Here is a 16133-nt window from a genome sequence, read left to right as displayed (position 1 = left end):
TGAGCCTTTAGAAAACGATCAGTTAGATCCTTAAATCCGGCCGATAGAACTGGTATTCCAGTACGGTTTGCCTTCTGAAACTCATAATATTGACTTTGATATGATGGCAACTGGGGCATGTCCAATCCAGGTCAATATTTGATTTGCTTCGGCTTGCAATAAGGCCCGCGTTGTGTAGCAGATCGGCACATTTGGCAAGAGCAATTTAGCCAGCAACAAATTGTGTGCTGTCGGGAGGGGATTTTGCTTTTTAAAAGGCACGGTTTGATGAATCAGGCAGAAATAGTATTTTGTTGTTATAGGCGTCAGAGTTATATAAGCGTAGATACAGAGTAGATGTAGAAAGCGCAGCTTTTCGTGCGTGCGAATGTTCGCAGTGAAAAAGATAATAGTGCAATTGCAACCAGCAACAAAACAAACTTATGAATAGAGAAGAACGACAAAGCAAAAATTATGCTAATTATGCTAATTACGCATAAAGTCACAGTTTTTCGTAAAATAACTTTTCGTTATGATATAATCACTAAAAACTTCTTCAGGACGTTTTTGTTTTATTTTGGTTGACTGATTTCAATGATAGGCGAAACGTTTTACACGTCCGTCTTCAGCGAAAGCTATAAGTTATCACCGGAATCGTTTCCTTAATCTTGAATAAATAAAAGGCAGCCGAATTTCTCCTACTCTTACTTATAAATTACTCTTATAAATTTGTTATTTTATAATCCAATTATATTTAGATTGGGATGCACTTCTAATATTTCCGACTAAATGAAAAAATGAAAACAAGAATATTGTGATGAATTGTCAAATATTTTTGGGTCACCTAAAGTCATTAATATAGGAACTACCTTTTAAATCAATGAATTCACAAAGCCTTATCCTAATTAAATTTCTGCTGCTGCGTTGGTCGCTTTCTCGGCCAGTTAAACTGTTCCATTTTGTTTTGTATAATTCCCGTGTAACTCGCGGATTTTTTTTTCATTTATTTTCGTTTAAGTCGCTTCCAGTGCCAGAACCTGCCAGACTGTCAAAAGAAGTAATTGTGCCAAAGGGCATTTTTTAATACAGATATTTTTAAAAACATACAGATATTATTCATAAGTAACAAGTTGGTTAGTTGGATTGTAGTAATTGTAATTATGATCAGGCAAATTCAATAAGTAATTGCCTTTGGCGGAACGGTTCTCCAACATTCTCCCCGCGTTGAAACGAGTATGTTTTAAGCATTTTTTCGAAAGAGACGAAAAAGAGAAAACTCCTTTAAAAATCTAGATTTTGGTGACGCGACTCTTTCCATCGTGCAGTTACTGCTACAACTCGTGCTAACGGCCAATGTTGCACTGGGAAGTTGTGCTCGTGGGCGGTGACTAGTTGTCCGACAGCCAGATTTTGTTCCGCATTTTCTTTTCTGAAGGATCCAATGAATTGTACAGCAACGCCTCTGGTACAGAGGTTAACTTAGTTTGGATAAGCAATGATCCTTGATTTTAAGCATTGAGGTCGTTACGATTATCGGAAGCGGAAAATGGCTTCAACACCAAAAAATGTTGTCAGAAGATCCTCAAACATGAAAAATGCGTTAGCGATGTGTTTAACACCAACGGCTGATGTGACGGTGGTCTCCCAGAGGCAAGATGCAAATTATAAAACTGTTTTTCGATAGTTCGGACACCAACTCGATATACCTAGCCTTCGAGGCAAAACCAGAAAATGAATACAACATCTTTCAGATGATTCAGTGAAGCCATGTATTTCACTTTGATGATTCGGATGTGTATACCAATCGTGGTATTGGAATGTTCGCTAAGTTCTTGAAATCCTGTTAAAGGGTATTAAACTTTTTTTCATATGACCGTCGAAAGGTTCGTACCAACCTAAACCCAGCCAGTCCAACATTCGGGCGACAGCCGAAAGAATTGTATGTTTACAAGGGTATCCAAATGTAAAGACATCATTTAATTGGTTTCCAAGCCATCCACCTTGTTTTTAGAAGTTTTGGTGATCTCCTTCGATGTTGATTTGTATAGGATGAATTCCAGCGTAAGCAAGGATTTTTACTGTGTTGTCCTGTGGAGTTGTTGGAGCTTGGTGATCAGGTCTGCTTCTATTAACAAATTATCCAAATAAAGGTCATTTCACAAGGCATCTGCTTTCGGGAATGATTGTTAGGATAAGCCCTCTTATTACCAAGAAGGTAAGGGTTCTGAGTTGGTATGTTTTTAGTTTTTCAAAGGAATGTGGTCTCCATAGAATTCATTGTCAGCATCGGTCGATTTCGCCAACTAGGAACTGGCGATTCATTTTCGAGATAAGAAGATAAGAAGGTTAATATTGGAGTTTGCTAAATTTTTGTGCCAATCATCAAAAGCTTGTTTCGTTGTAACGATTTCGGGTCGGACTAAGCAGTAAAGCGGAAAGTTCTTGCGATCAGCAATCTTTATAAGGCACATGTGTTTTAACTGTCGCGGTCAAAATGCTTTACTGAATTTTCAAGTGCGCGTTTCAAGTAGCTTGCTGAGTCATTAAGTCGAAGTTTAATTCGCTTATCTGTCGTTGTATCGTGGTATTTGTGCACAAGTGTCAAATTCACACCCTTCAATCTGCCAGAATTTCTTGACAATGAGGTCGAGGTTGGATTCGTTTTGGGAAAAGAAACATCTCCGGGCCTAGGTTTCCGCCGATGATCCATCCGTACGCACGGTTCATGAAATACCGAGGCTTCGCTTTCCCCCTTGTACAGCAAAAAAGACCATCCCGTCTTGAAGAGAATGTAGTTTTTTTGTGACTCGTTTATGTAACTATCAGCTAACTGAATCCTATCAGGAATTTCCTAATTTCAGCTAACGATTTCTGGGGTCGGCGAGCACAAATTTTCTTGATGAGAGAAGAATTTGTCGCCTGAAATCCAAGCAAGGGTCCTGAAGTATGACAAAGGCAAGGAACTTAATTCGTTGACTTCTTTTGTGATCAAGCTGCTTTGCTGTCTTTTCAGTAATGATGCTGATCCTGATTTGGCTGATCGAATGCGATGAATTATCTGCAAAGGCTTTAAATTTGTTTAATTATGTGTGATATGTTGATCGACACACCTTGCATCGTAATCAAGATAGACAGTCCTATAACTTGTGTGTCTTTGGAAGACAATTAAGGTATGCATTCGATTGCTTGTTGATATCGAACAGTTACAGTTATCCTTGAAACCTGGAGCTAACGCAAATGTTTAATTTAATTAACTTAACTCTGATGCGTGTGCTAAACAAATTAGACGATTTTTCTGAAGAAAAGGCATTATGTTTACCATGGCAGCAATGAAATAATTTGTTAACCTATTGTGCTCGTCTCGCGTATTCAGTTTTCGTTTGTGTTTGGGTCAGCTGCCGATAATGCGGTTCAAGAATAAAGATTCTGCAGTTTAGCATATCAGCACCTTCTTGGTCCCCTGTTTAAGTAACCTCTTTGGGCAAGTTGCAAGTATGTTTCTCGAATGTGTAGCACTGCGACTTAAGAAAAATTGTAAGCAGCAAATTTATTTGTTGGTACGACTCGATAAAGCTTTCCGTTTTCCTGGCTTTGATATCATTATTAACACAGTACACTTCCATTAAGAGGGAAAGTGGTGGATGCAGCACTAAGTTAAGCAGGAGAAACAGGATTCCCTTTTAAAGCCAGGCTTTGGCGACCAACAGAGACATTGATCAGCATTCCAGTCACCTGCGATTATGCAATTAGTTCCCAGGTCGTCGAAGAGTTTTTCGAAGTCGTCATCAGAACCTTGAAAGTTTGAAAGATAGACGCAAAAAATATTTAACCAATGTCTGTTTTGATTTGACGGCAACGCTTTGAATATTTTGTACTTTGTAAACTATAGAACAGGTAACTTTGAAGACAGGTTTTATTAAAATTTGTCAATATTATGAGTTTTTACAAAGAACTACAGCTCAAGTGCTTTGTTGTCAAGTCCGTCGGCGTTCCGCGCACCAATGATGAGGCAAATGTGGTCATGGTTGTTAAGCATTGATTGGCGAATGCTTCGCCAGTTTATGGAGAATTTTGTGGTAACGGTTTTGAGACAATTCCCATTTTTGACGCCATCATTTGGAAAAGCTTGTCAATTTGAGCGACGAGGGCTGACTGATTTTGCTTGGATTGCATCAAAATTTACTCTCGTGGTGGTACTACGTGACGGCTTGGCTTACTTTGCTTTTTATTGATGCTGCCAGTGGGGCAAACTGTTGGCTTTATGGAGCTCGATGAAGGTTTGGTGCCGCGAAGCTTTAACCGTTGCCGACAAAGTTTCTTGATTCCATAAATTTCTTTGTTATTTGCCACCGGCAAATAATTCTACGAAATGCCAAATTGGGTTTTATCGAAGCGGCTCATAGGTGTATTAACAAATAGAACCTTGTCTTCTTTTAGCTGCCAGGAATATAATTACTTTTTAAAGAGGATGGAATTTATTATCGCTCTGTAGGCATCTAGATTTGCTGCCAAAATGGAAACAGAGTTTTTGAGGAGGCATTTTAGGGAGTATTTATATGGGTCAATGATTCTGTACGTGTATCTAATAAATCCGATATTATGCTTTCAGTGATCAATCACAATTGGGTTAGTTGTTGGGGGAGAGATTTTTTTTATTGCAAGCGTTATTCTTGACATCCTTTTTGTTGCTGGTAGAGGTACTGGCTTTTTCAAACAGCTTGGGACTGACCGAATGAGGGACTTCGACGTATATGGCCATATTCGACAGTCCTGAATAACGGTTGACAGAATCGTTCCTATGTTGGGCTATTGTAATTCTTCTTTTTAATTTTTATGATAGAAATGAAGTCAAGACAGAGTTTGCTGTTTGCCGAAGTTGGATTTCACCATACCTAATCGTCACCACTTTTGCCTGCAAGCTCCGGATCAACAACCGGAGATGCTGGCTTATAGGCGCCTGAACTTACTCTGCTAGAAAAAACGCGAAAAGAAATACAATATTTTTATATTTGATTTTTTTACTCCTCTACATAGTTATACTAAATAAAGAATCATTAGCCGTATTCAATTCAAAGAAATATAAACTTCATTTAAAAACAAGATAGTCACATTAAAATCCAATGTAGTGTGTGTTGGATTTAACTATTATAAATACAAGGTATATTTGATATTTTTTATATTCCTAGTGAAATACAGACAAATTAAAGAAAGATTTAAAAAAGGAAAAGCCGCATTCCCTCGAGACAACCTTTAAGAAATAAGAATCCAAATTTAATTGTAAACAAGCCCATGGAAAATTACCAAGCTATAAACAAGCCACAAAAAAATTACCATGAAACAAAAACCTCAGCTTGTAGACAAAACACATTCACATTCGATTTAGCGAGTTTTTGTATTTTTCAGTGACTTTGTGCAAGTTTTCTTTGTGTATTTATTTATAAAGATTAGCCTAACAATTGCGCTAGTAATTTTAAATAGATCTCCCAGTACGGGTTCGTGTTAATAGTTATTTTAGCATTTCTATTAGATTTGTTTAATCTCATAGCTTTGTTTGTGTAACTTACGCTCCTAAATTTGTTAAAACTCTTTTACTCCCTCTCAATCACCCTCGCTCTATTTTACACCCGCTGAATTTCTGGTAGACTTTTTCAGTGCTATTTCCTGCAACTCTCTCTCTCTTGCTTGATTTTACTTTGTATTTTTTCGTGCTGAAAGTTGTTAGTGTCGCACAAGCCACGCTCAGTAGATAAAATAATTTTTTTCTCCCGATCTCGCGTTCTTATTTTTTTGTGTTTTGTGCCATTGTGATTTTTGAATTTGATCCCAGTGCCAAATTTACTTTTAGTTATTTTTGATATTTTATTTCATTTTCCATTTGTTATTCTTATAATGGCCCTTGTCTGTTCCAAAAAAAAACTGCACACTTCAACGAAAAACACTTTTATTTTTTTCTGGCTCTGTAATTCGATGATGCACGTCGCTGTGCCGTTATCCGCCCATGATTTTGTGGATGGCCTTTTAGAATTATCGTTACAGCAAGTAAGCTTTATATAAAATTCCTTAAGTAGACAATTAGATCTTGTGCTTGTTTCAGACCCGTCTGAAATCACAGTATGTAGAATTGACGCTCTTGTTGTACCTGAAGACCCATATCATCCTACTATGGAACTGATAATTTGCCTCCCCTGCTCTGATAACCTCTCTCCTTTAGTTTCTCCAACTAAAATGAGATGTTTTCGTAAATGGGACTGTAATAAACTTATCGATTTGATTTCTCATTATAACTGGACAGACTTGTACAATTTTACAGACATTGAAAGTGCCACTGAACTATTCTATACAGTATTAAATACTTTTTTAATGAACGCGTACCTCATGGGTTTGTTTCAAACCTAATCAGGCCTCCTTGGTTTACCAATTACCTTCAAAGACTTAAAAAACTTAAATCTAACACTTATAAAAGTAAACAAAATCGGGTAGACCAGCAGATTTTTCGAAGTATGTGGTGGCTCGAACGGATTTTAATGCTCTCAACAGTCATTGCTATTCTATGTATTTAAGTCGATGTAAATTTGAATTTTCAAACGATTCGAAACAGTTTTACAACTTTGTTAATGCCAAGCGTAAGTCATCGGCATTGCCTTCATCGGTACGTCTAAACTCAATGGAGGCATCGACGGATTCTGAAATAGCTAATTTATTTGCTGAGTTTTTCCAAACTTCTTACAGTTCGACAGCTTGGTCAAATTCTTACTACCCTAATCCTTTAAATACGGCAAATTGTATTTTTTCCCTGTAGTCACCGAAAGTTCTCTCGTAAGAGATTTAGCAACAACAACGCCAACTTGTTCTTCCGGTCCAGATGGACTTCCTGGATGTGTGCTTCAGTTTTGTGCGTCAACCATTTGTAAACCGATTCTTAAACTTTTTAATTTGTCCATTTCATTATCAGCTTTTCCTTCTATCTGGAAGGACTCTTATATTATTCCACTTCATAAAAAAGGTGCGAAGGCAGATGCCCAAAATTATAGAGGTATTTCTAAATTGTCGGCAATTTCTAAAGCATTTGAACGTATTTTCACTTCTCATTTGCAACATTTATGTTCGTCGCTTATATCATATATAGATCAGCTTGGGTTTCCTGGTAATCTATTATCTTGGATTTCAAGTTACTTGAATGGTAGGACTCAGAGGGTTATATTCAAGAGTACTGTTTCAAAATTGATCTACGTGACATCTGGAGTGTCTCAGGATAGTCATTTGGGCCCTTTCTTGTTTACTTTGTTTATTAACGATCTTCCCTCAATCATAACACATTCTCGTGTACTAATGTATGCTGATGGTGCTAAGCTTTGTTTATCATATACTGATATAGCGTCGGAATTTAACTTACAGTCGGATATTGATTGTTTTCATGGATGGTGTGAGGACAACCTTTTAAATTTGAACTGCAACGTTATGACTTTTTATAGTGGTACTCCACGTTTATCAGTTTCTTAAAAATACGCCACTTGACCGTATTTATTCAGTTAACGATTTAGGTGTTCTTCTTGACCCTAAACTTAAATTTGACTGCCACATTATGTCCACTGTTAACAAAGCCATGAGTGTTCTTGTGTTTATAAAGCGTTGGTCAAAAGATTTTGACTCTTATACGACCAAATTATTATTTACCTCCCTTGTCCGTCCTATTTTGGAATATTGCTCGTCGGCTTGGAGTCCACAATATCAAGTGCACATCGAGCGTATTGAGTCGGTACAAAAAAAATTTCTTTTATTTGCCCTGCGTAGTTTGAACTGGAATCAAAACGTAAGGCTTCCTTAGGGTGACATTGATTCTGCAGATCTTTTAAATCGCCTAACATTCAACGTTCGAGCCGCTGTTCAGACTATCGTCACATTCCCACAATTCAGGATACTCAGATCTCGGGACCCAAGTCTGGAGTCTAAAGTCCAAAGTTAGGGAGCCACTCAATAGCAATAAAACTCACTTACAAAAAGCTCTAAAGCTCAAAACCGAGGTATGATCGTAAATGAAGTGGGAGTTAGAAAGGGAGTTCAGTTTGAGATTTGTCAATAGCAAGTTGGTGTTCTTCAAATATAAAAATTTTAACCAGTTTAAGAATAAGAAATTAAATAAAGTTTTGTTTTTTAAATCAAACTTATGGTGCAAGAATTTAATTATATACATATAACTATTAATATTTCTTGTGTTCCGATATTTTGACAATAATATAGAACTTATGTTCATAGCATATGCGCTAAAAATTCCCAGACCTAACGCATAAATGGGGCTTGTTTTGTTGCAGTCACAATTTTTTCAGTTAATACTAACCAATAAAAGACAGCTGAAAAAATTTCACGATATTCTATTTATTTGTTTGTGAGTTATTGTGCTAGGAGTGACGCTACTTATGTTATTCAGTAGATGTTATGTGGCGGCAGACAGATTTAAGAGTTTAATTCGTATGTGAGCGTTACTACCTCTTATAGTTTAGATCTCAACGTTCATACGGACGGACGGACAAACGGACATGGCTAGTGATCCTGATATATACTTTATGGGGTCGAAAACGCTTCTTTTTACCTGTTACATACTTCTGACGAATCTAGTATACGCTTTTACTGTACGAGTAACGGGTACAAAAAGCTCTGTTCAAAATGGGTGCTTCGTTTGCTCACTGTTGGCCAAAAAGAAGAACGTGTTGATGATTCTGAGCAGTGTTTGGACATGTTTATATATACTTTCGAATGGCTCCCACATCCACCGTATTCGCCAGGTTTGGCTCCCAGTGACTACTGGGTGTTCGCAGAGGTAAACGCTGAAACTGAGGCCTGTTTTAAGGCAAAAGATATATCGTTCTACAAAAGTGGTATTGAATGATTGGAATGATTGCGCTTGAAAGTCATTACGTTGATGAACAAAGATGATTTGGAGCCCAAAAACCATGTTTTCTTTGTTAGGCCCGGGACTTTTCAGCCCATGTGTTATAGTATTATGTCTGAAAAAAAATATTACTTTATTGACTTTAGGAATTATTTATAAATATTCTCCCATTTTCTCTCCCCTAATTTGATCTCTATTTGACGGAAAGGATTCGAATGTACGACAACGTTATGGTATGATAAAGAATTTTCTAATAGTAATCGCTTTAAATTTAAAAGTTGCTTCAATATTTGAATACGGATGATATATAGGTTGGCCAAGGTCTTTAGCTGGCAAAAATTACATGTATGTAAAGTAAAACAAATTTGTGTATTATATTACAAATGTTTATTAATAAATTTGAAGTGAAAACACTGAAGAGGAAGAGTATCAAAGGAACGGGAACCTAATCTAGAAACAACCAACAGAAATCCCGGCCAATCTCCCATTCATGTGTCTGAAGCGCTCGGTTTAAATTAAACATAATCAACCAAAAAGAACAATTCTTTTAACGGGGGTTATATTCAATTTAAATTTAATTTGTATTTATATTAGAGTTTATCCCGGTCTGTTTTAAATATAAACATTTTGTAATCCAACTAAAAATATGCTAATGATTTTAACTCTAAAAACCATTCAAATGAAATATTTCATTTACTGAAAGTAAATATGAAAAATTTAAAAGAAATATGAAAATAAATTACTTTTTACTATGCAACATATTTTATTTAATTATTTTGTACTTTTTTAACATAGTTGATTGAACTTAAAAAATTTCGGAATTTACTAATATATTATTGAAAAAGTAAACACTATTTAACGTGTTTGTTTTTATGATTTTCATGTTAGGATATAAACGGCTGGGCTTAGTAGTCGAAACTTTGGCGAAATAGTGACATTTACCATGTTTTTTTCTATTTTTTTTTCTATTCTAGGGCCACAGACTTCCTGATGCTTAGCACATCTTTGGAGTCCGAAATACCATAAGTTAATATTAAGAAATATTTTAAATGAATTCTCAGATTGATGTGCATAAGGCTATACAAATACGTCCGTAAATTAAGTGCAGAAGAAAAATTAATAATTAGGGACAAAATTTAACAAATCTTTAAAAGCAATGTTATCCGCCCAAGAAGCTCTCTATTCGCTAGTCCTATGCTTTTAGTCAAAAAAAAAAGATGGCAGTGGTATACAGTGCATTGATTTTCGCGAAACAGAACAGATACATAGATTAAAAGTAAGTAAAAGTAGTAAATCCTTTAGCAGTTTGGACATGGGCAGCGGATTTTTTCGGATACCGACTCACACTGATTCCATAAAGAAAACAGCTTTCGTGTCACCGGAAGCCCAATTCGAGTGCAGTATTTCAAAGAGGGATAGTACGAGCCTTAGGTGATTTGGCATACTCAAATAGAATTATTTATATTGAAAATGTGTTGATAGTCGCAAGCTCCCAAGAAGAAGTTTTTTCAAGATTAAAAATCGGGCTTAAAGCCTTGTTAGATGCCGGATTTTCATTCAGCATAAAGAAGTGCCTATTCTTCAAGGAATAGATTATGTCGGGTTTTAGGAAAATAGAAACTTTATCCGCATTAAGTCAACCAGCTACTTCCACGCAGTTAATATAATTTCTCGGTTTGGCTTTATATTTAAGACAGTTATCAGTATCAGCTAACTGTTAAGGTACATGGATTTGTTTGGGAGCTGAATTATGAAGAAAAACCTAAAAGGATTATGGACGAGTTGACAAGTGACCCGGTGCTGACCATATTTAACCCAGAACTTCCAATCGAGCATTCGATCACAGAATTGACGGCCAATGTAGGGTGATCGAATATTTCAGCAAGTGTACTTCGGTTTGAGAATAAAAATATCATGAATTAGAGACTTTATCCGTGTAAAGTGCTGTAAAAAATTTTCGACATTATCTGCAAGGTCGAAAGATTGCCATTCATACTGACTGAAATTCCTTTAAAGCGGTTCGCAACAAGGCAGAACTGACAACACGTTTACACCGATGGTGGGCGCTCTTGCAGGCATTCGATTTTAGCGTAGAACATGGAAAGGACTATAGACTGCTTATCATGAAATCCCCTTCCAGAGGCCTCGAAAACGATAAATGAAGTAGTTTGGGTTCGCGTTGACTTGACAGTGATAACGGCTAATCGTTGAACAGCAGAGGGTATATACTTAGGTTTAGTTGATATCGCAAATCTTTTAAAATTAGAGCCGGAATGTTGTATCGCAAAATTCAGAGAAAAGGTAAGACTCGTTGCTTACTAGTGATTTAGAGAGGCTTTTGGTGGTCGGTCATTAATCATGTGCAAGAGGGTATAATGGATCTTTGAGGGAAGAAGACTTCAAACAAGGACTATAAACAATATTGGTTTGAACGTTTGTCAGAAAGTTTATGGAAAACTACAAAGTACAAATGGAACTGCACCCCATGCCCAAGATACGAGTTCCCTGGCATACCGTACATATTGATATTAGTGGAATCTGAGCGGCAAAAATGATTTGAAGGAATATTTTATAGTACAAATAGACGCATTTACCAAGTATGTTTTCCTATATATATGTCTCCCTGAATTTTGATTTGATTTCGACTTCTCCGTGACTTCTGATCGTCAAATAAAATTCAGTTACATTTATTTGCAACAGATGCAAGCAGGGCCAACGGCCATGTTTGAATGTTTACAGCAGTTGAGACAAGCGAACGCTCTTGGCAGAATGCGGTCATCCAATTAGCTATGAATTGTACTAGTAATCGGGTGACAAATTTCAGCCCTTTAGAGTTACTAATAGGAACGCAGGCAAGACCTTTGAGCATGTTACTAATAGCTGAACCTAAGGTTGATTGTAAGGAAGCTAGAGCAGAAGCTAAAGAGAATATTAATAAAATTGCAAAATATGATAAAAGAATAGTTGATCAAAATAAGGCATTTAAAAATATAGTATTGGCGATCATGTCTTATTAAGAAGTGAGGAACGGCATCCAACGAAATAGGACCGTTTGTTGTATTAAAATTGCTCATATGTGGTCGTTACCTGTTTAAATCATTGACTAGTAAAATAACATACAAGTATCCGCATGAGAGCTTGCGAAAATTACCAAATAAATGAGTTGCACCTGAGTTTGTCAAAGTGATTGATGGCGTTGAAATAGACTCGGGAGATGAGTTGAAATCTGTCGCCGAAAAAATTATCCTGCAAAACTGTCATTTGAAGACACAAGATGTGTATTAAGGGTTAAAAAAAAGTCACGATTTAAGTAATTTAAGTAATTTTGAATTTGTTTCAGATTAGCAAGCTTTGAGCCGAGAGCCAATTTCCAAATAACTCTGACAGACCCGAGATAAACCCGTGGTCAGCTATTTCTTTCAACCAGGCCTCCGAATCATTCCCACCCAGATCAATTTCATGCAGCCCAAATCAAGCGGATGCTGTAAAGATCCAGTCCGCTAACGTAAACAAAAGATCCCCAAAGCGAGCCCAGAGTCCGTTAATATAAACAAAAGATCCCCGAAGCGGTCCCTTAAACTCCGCTAATGTAAACACCAATTTCCGGCCAAGATTGGACTTCAAATTTAGTTGGCAAATTGCATCATCCTATTTTTCGACTCTCTTGAGCCATTCTCTTTATCAATTTTTGGGGATACAATCTCGTAAGCCGAGGTTTGATTATTGATCATTGAATTAGAGATCAGTCAGTCCGTTTTTGAGATCCGAATCGAGCAGTAGTGCAAATCGAGTAAAAGTAAACGAGCAGTGAATTAACTAAGTTCGACCTATTAAAAAGTTGTAGTAGTGATTAAGTGATTAATAAATAGAAATACATTTTTTTAATTAAATCACTAGTGAAAAACTTAATTTGCACACGAGGACGTGTGATATTTAGAATAGCCATGTCGGGAGAATTAATATTAATAATATTTAATGTGAAATACAGACCAATGTAACGGATAGAAACCTGTCATTGGAAATAAAGAGTTGAGAGAAAGAAGTATGGCCTTCAAAGACCGTTTAAGGGTTTCAAGAGCGTGGCTAGGTGGGAGCTCAACTTAGCCCAGTGAAGCGCAATTGTTGTTGCAACAAGGAGAGTGAAATTAATGGAAGTAGAGAATGAATTAAAAGAATGACAAGTGACTACAGAATGAAATGGGCACGATAGAGTGGTTTAGAGTAGAAAAGTGTTAAGGATTCATTTTTTTGAAAACCTTCGAACGGGCAACAAAAACAATAGTGACTCGCTGCACATCTTAGTAAGAAAACCTAAACAAAAGCAAAATCATGACGGATAACTCAACTCGCGATGCGGCGCATAGACTCCCATCTCAGGATCATTAGCCGAGCAGAGCCATGGCCATCCGTGTGTTCGCCTGTCCGTCTTTTCGTATGAACGCTGAGATCTCGAATCTCGTTTTAAAAGCAAGAATAGACAGACTTCGGGTTCTGCGCAGTGCAAGTTTGTTTCACCAGCGCCTCTGTGGCGCCTACAGTTTTTTAGATAGAAAAAAGTTCTAACTGAAATGAATTTTTCTCATCAATACATATCGACTGACCTAAAACAATAAAAAGTGCAACCTCTTGCATAAATGAGTATTGATTTAAAAAAAGAAAACTAACTTCAGCAAGCTTAAGTTTCTATACCCATGCAGGTCGTTCATGTGGAAGCATTGTAGGTCGAGAGCTTTCCTATTTGTAGAATACTATAAACTAACTACAGAAATAGTACAATTCCGTCCCATTATTACATTACATTATTGTATTACTTCGACATTAATTATCTAATCGTTGTCGTAGTTGTCTGTCTTTTAAATTTGTATTAAGAATTGTAAAAAAATAAAAGAATAATATTCCCAAAAGAAGAAGTATATATTGCAAAAAAATACCAAAATTTTTTTTTTTTCAACTACTTTTTACTTTTACTACTACCTGCAAAATAATTATGAATTTTTGGAAAGATTCATCCCGAAAGCTTAAAAAATAAAAATTAGTTTTCGTAGAATCTGAAAGACTGACATAGATATCTCGACTCGTCTAGTGATGCTGATCAAGAATATCTCTTTCACTGCTTTGCAAACTTTTGAATAATGTTATAAGTATGCAAAAACACTTCTTAACGAGGTAACTGGTCGTGGAGATTACTCACCATCAATATACAAAAGTTCTGATATCAACTTTTGTGACGAATAATTCTTGTAAATTCGACTAAATAAATACTTCTTCTAGTTTACCTGGTTAAGATGTGTTTTTTTTTTATTTTATACTTTTTTGTACTTCACTATATTTTACAAATCTGATTTTTATTCTAAGATATAAACATTATAATGTTTAATTTTTTATATAATTTGTATTAAAAATCATATTTTGAGTCGTAAAATCTACATTGTTATATTATATTTTGTTTTCGTTTTCTTTTTAGATAAACCTTTTTGGGTAAATTCTTCATAGCCTCTGATAAAGTCTGATTTATTATTATTTGTGGTTGAACACCCAAAGCTTAAAAAACAAACTTTACTGAGAATAGTAAAAACTCGGCCTATGAGAATGAATGTGATTAAAACTGTAATGTGCGCTACATGTTTCGCCACCATTTTTACTGTTATTACTTCAAGTGATCAGCCAATGCAGAAAAATTCATTAAGGTAATGTAAAGTAGGATATAAAAAGCCATTTCATGACCACTGTCACTTCCTTATACTGGCTCAAATTTAAAATACCTTCGATTAGTTGAACTGAAACTTTGAGAAGCAAACTATATTTGTCTAATTAAAGTGTGCTTTTAAAAGTTCCTAATCACCTATGGTAGTACTAGCAACTACAATACTAAAATGCAGGAATCGAAAATAATAGTTTTATTTTTATTTTTGCTCTAAAAAATCACGTTCAATTCAAACAAAATCATAATCTTATATTTTCAATCCCGCAATGAACTAAAAGTTGGGTCTTTTATAAAAAAATCCCATTAAGTTACTGTTGTTTTCTTAATACGAAATAAAAGTATTCCCATAACTTTCATACAGTGACCTTCAAATGATTGTTTAGGGATAACTTATATATTTGGACTAGAAGAAAGGTTTTGTGAAGCATTGGCCGAGTTCTGTTCAAAAGAGGTCAGCGACGCTTGGTGGTAGTTGTGGTAAAAGAGCTCGCTGTAGCAGAAACATCAAACCCTTGTGTCATCGTTAGCTATGGCAGGCTTGAAACTTGCCTTGGAAAAGGACGAAAAAGTCCTGTTTTAAAGCAGAATACAAGTAAATTCAACACAGATCCAGTCGGGATGGTTATATCTTTGCGCGTGGGTACCCCTTACACGCAAGCAGACCTCCAGATTCTGTTCAGCACCATAAGTCAGCATCATAAGTCTCATTGTTCGCCCCGCGAGTGAATTTATTTTATTCTTTCCCAATCTGAATAGATCCATTTAACATTCAAATTTTCTTCTCTGTTTTTGAGTTTTGAGATTTTTTTCCTTGTGGGTTGTCCGTTAAAGCAACAGTGCTTCTTTTCATTTAAAATAAAATTTTAAAATAAAATAAATTATGCACTCTCTCTCTTTTGTTTGTTTAATCAGAGCTTACTAGTTATAACTGACGTATTGGTTTGGTAAGGAATACCGAACTAGTAAAAAAAATCTTCCAGGCGCCAACCCTTACAAAGGTACACTAGATTAGTCGGAAAGCATTTAATAGGCAGAATAAAGCGTTTCCGACCGCAAAATGTGTTTATATTCTTGATCAGCATCACTAGCCGAGTCGATCTAGCCATGTCTGGAATAAAAATGCTGTTGTAATAAACGCACAATTTACACAGATGACGGCATTGTTTTGAATAAAACTAGTGGGTTTGCGAAGTTGCATATTCACTTCTGTTCCCTGAGCAAACATTGGCGCGGGAGAGCGTACAGCGCCTACGTAAATATATGCAATTCATATCAATCACTTGCACAAACAATTATCACTAGGATTTCAGTCATTAACAACATAAAGGCCCAACACATACACAACAGCATTTGGTCTTGCTTAATTTGGCTTGCTCGTTCTTCGCGCGCTCTTTGGTTGTGTCGGTCGTTTCGTTTTCTTTATTTCAATCGCGCATATCTTAGCAAATATTTTTTGTACGGTGGGACAGTGAAGACATTTTAGAAGCATTGCATTGGCATTTACTTGTCAGAAATAATCTAAAAAAAAGGGAAGTGTCTGGTCACAATGGGTGTCGGAAATGT

At 36.1% G+C, this 16133-nt stretch overlaps 1 protein-coding gene and 1 long non-coding RNA gene across 14 annotated transcripts in view; one reads left to right on the top strand and one right to left on the bottom strand.

Annotated features, from left to right (window-relative positions):
* LOC108025560 (uncharacterized) overlaps positions 1–16133 on the top strand; it is a 251521-nt gene that overhangs the window by 54604 nt on the left and 180784 nt on the right. For 8 of the 13 annotated variants that reach the window (XM_050889403.1, XM_044092746.2, XM_050889405.1 and 5 more), the window contains exon 3: positions 14331–14344. The exons of 2 other annotated variants lie outside the window; for them this stretch is intronic. In XM_050889403.1, coding sequence (XP_050745360.1) covers positions 14331–14344 — 14 coding nt within the window. Of the gene's footprint in view, positions 1–14330; positions 14554–16133 lie in introns of all 13 variants that reach the window. 3 more of the 13 variants (XR_006368025.2, XM_044092738.2, XM_044092739.2) reach the window with 1 other exon arrangement.
* The window catches only part of LOC127011608 (uncharacterized), a 147965-nt gene that overhangs the window by 49032 nt on the left and 82800 nt on the right, over positions 1–16133 (bottom strand). The gene's annotated exons all lie outside the window — the stretch shown is intronic.

This window comes from Drosophila biarmipes, chromosome 3R (assembly GCF_025231255.1).
Source record: "Drosophila biarmipes strain raj3 chromosome 3R, RU_DBia_V1.1, whole genome shotgun sequence".
Classification (NCBI taxonomy): domain Eukaryota; kingdom Metazoa; phylum Arthropoda; class Insecta; order Diptera; family Drosophilidae; genus Drosophila; species Drosophila biarmipes.
Note: the sequence above shows the minus strand (reverse complement) of the source record. Positions and strands in the feature narration are given on the sequence as shown.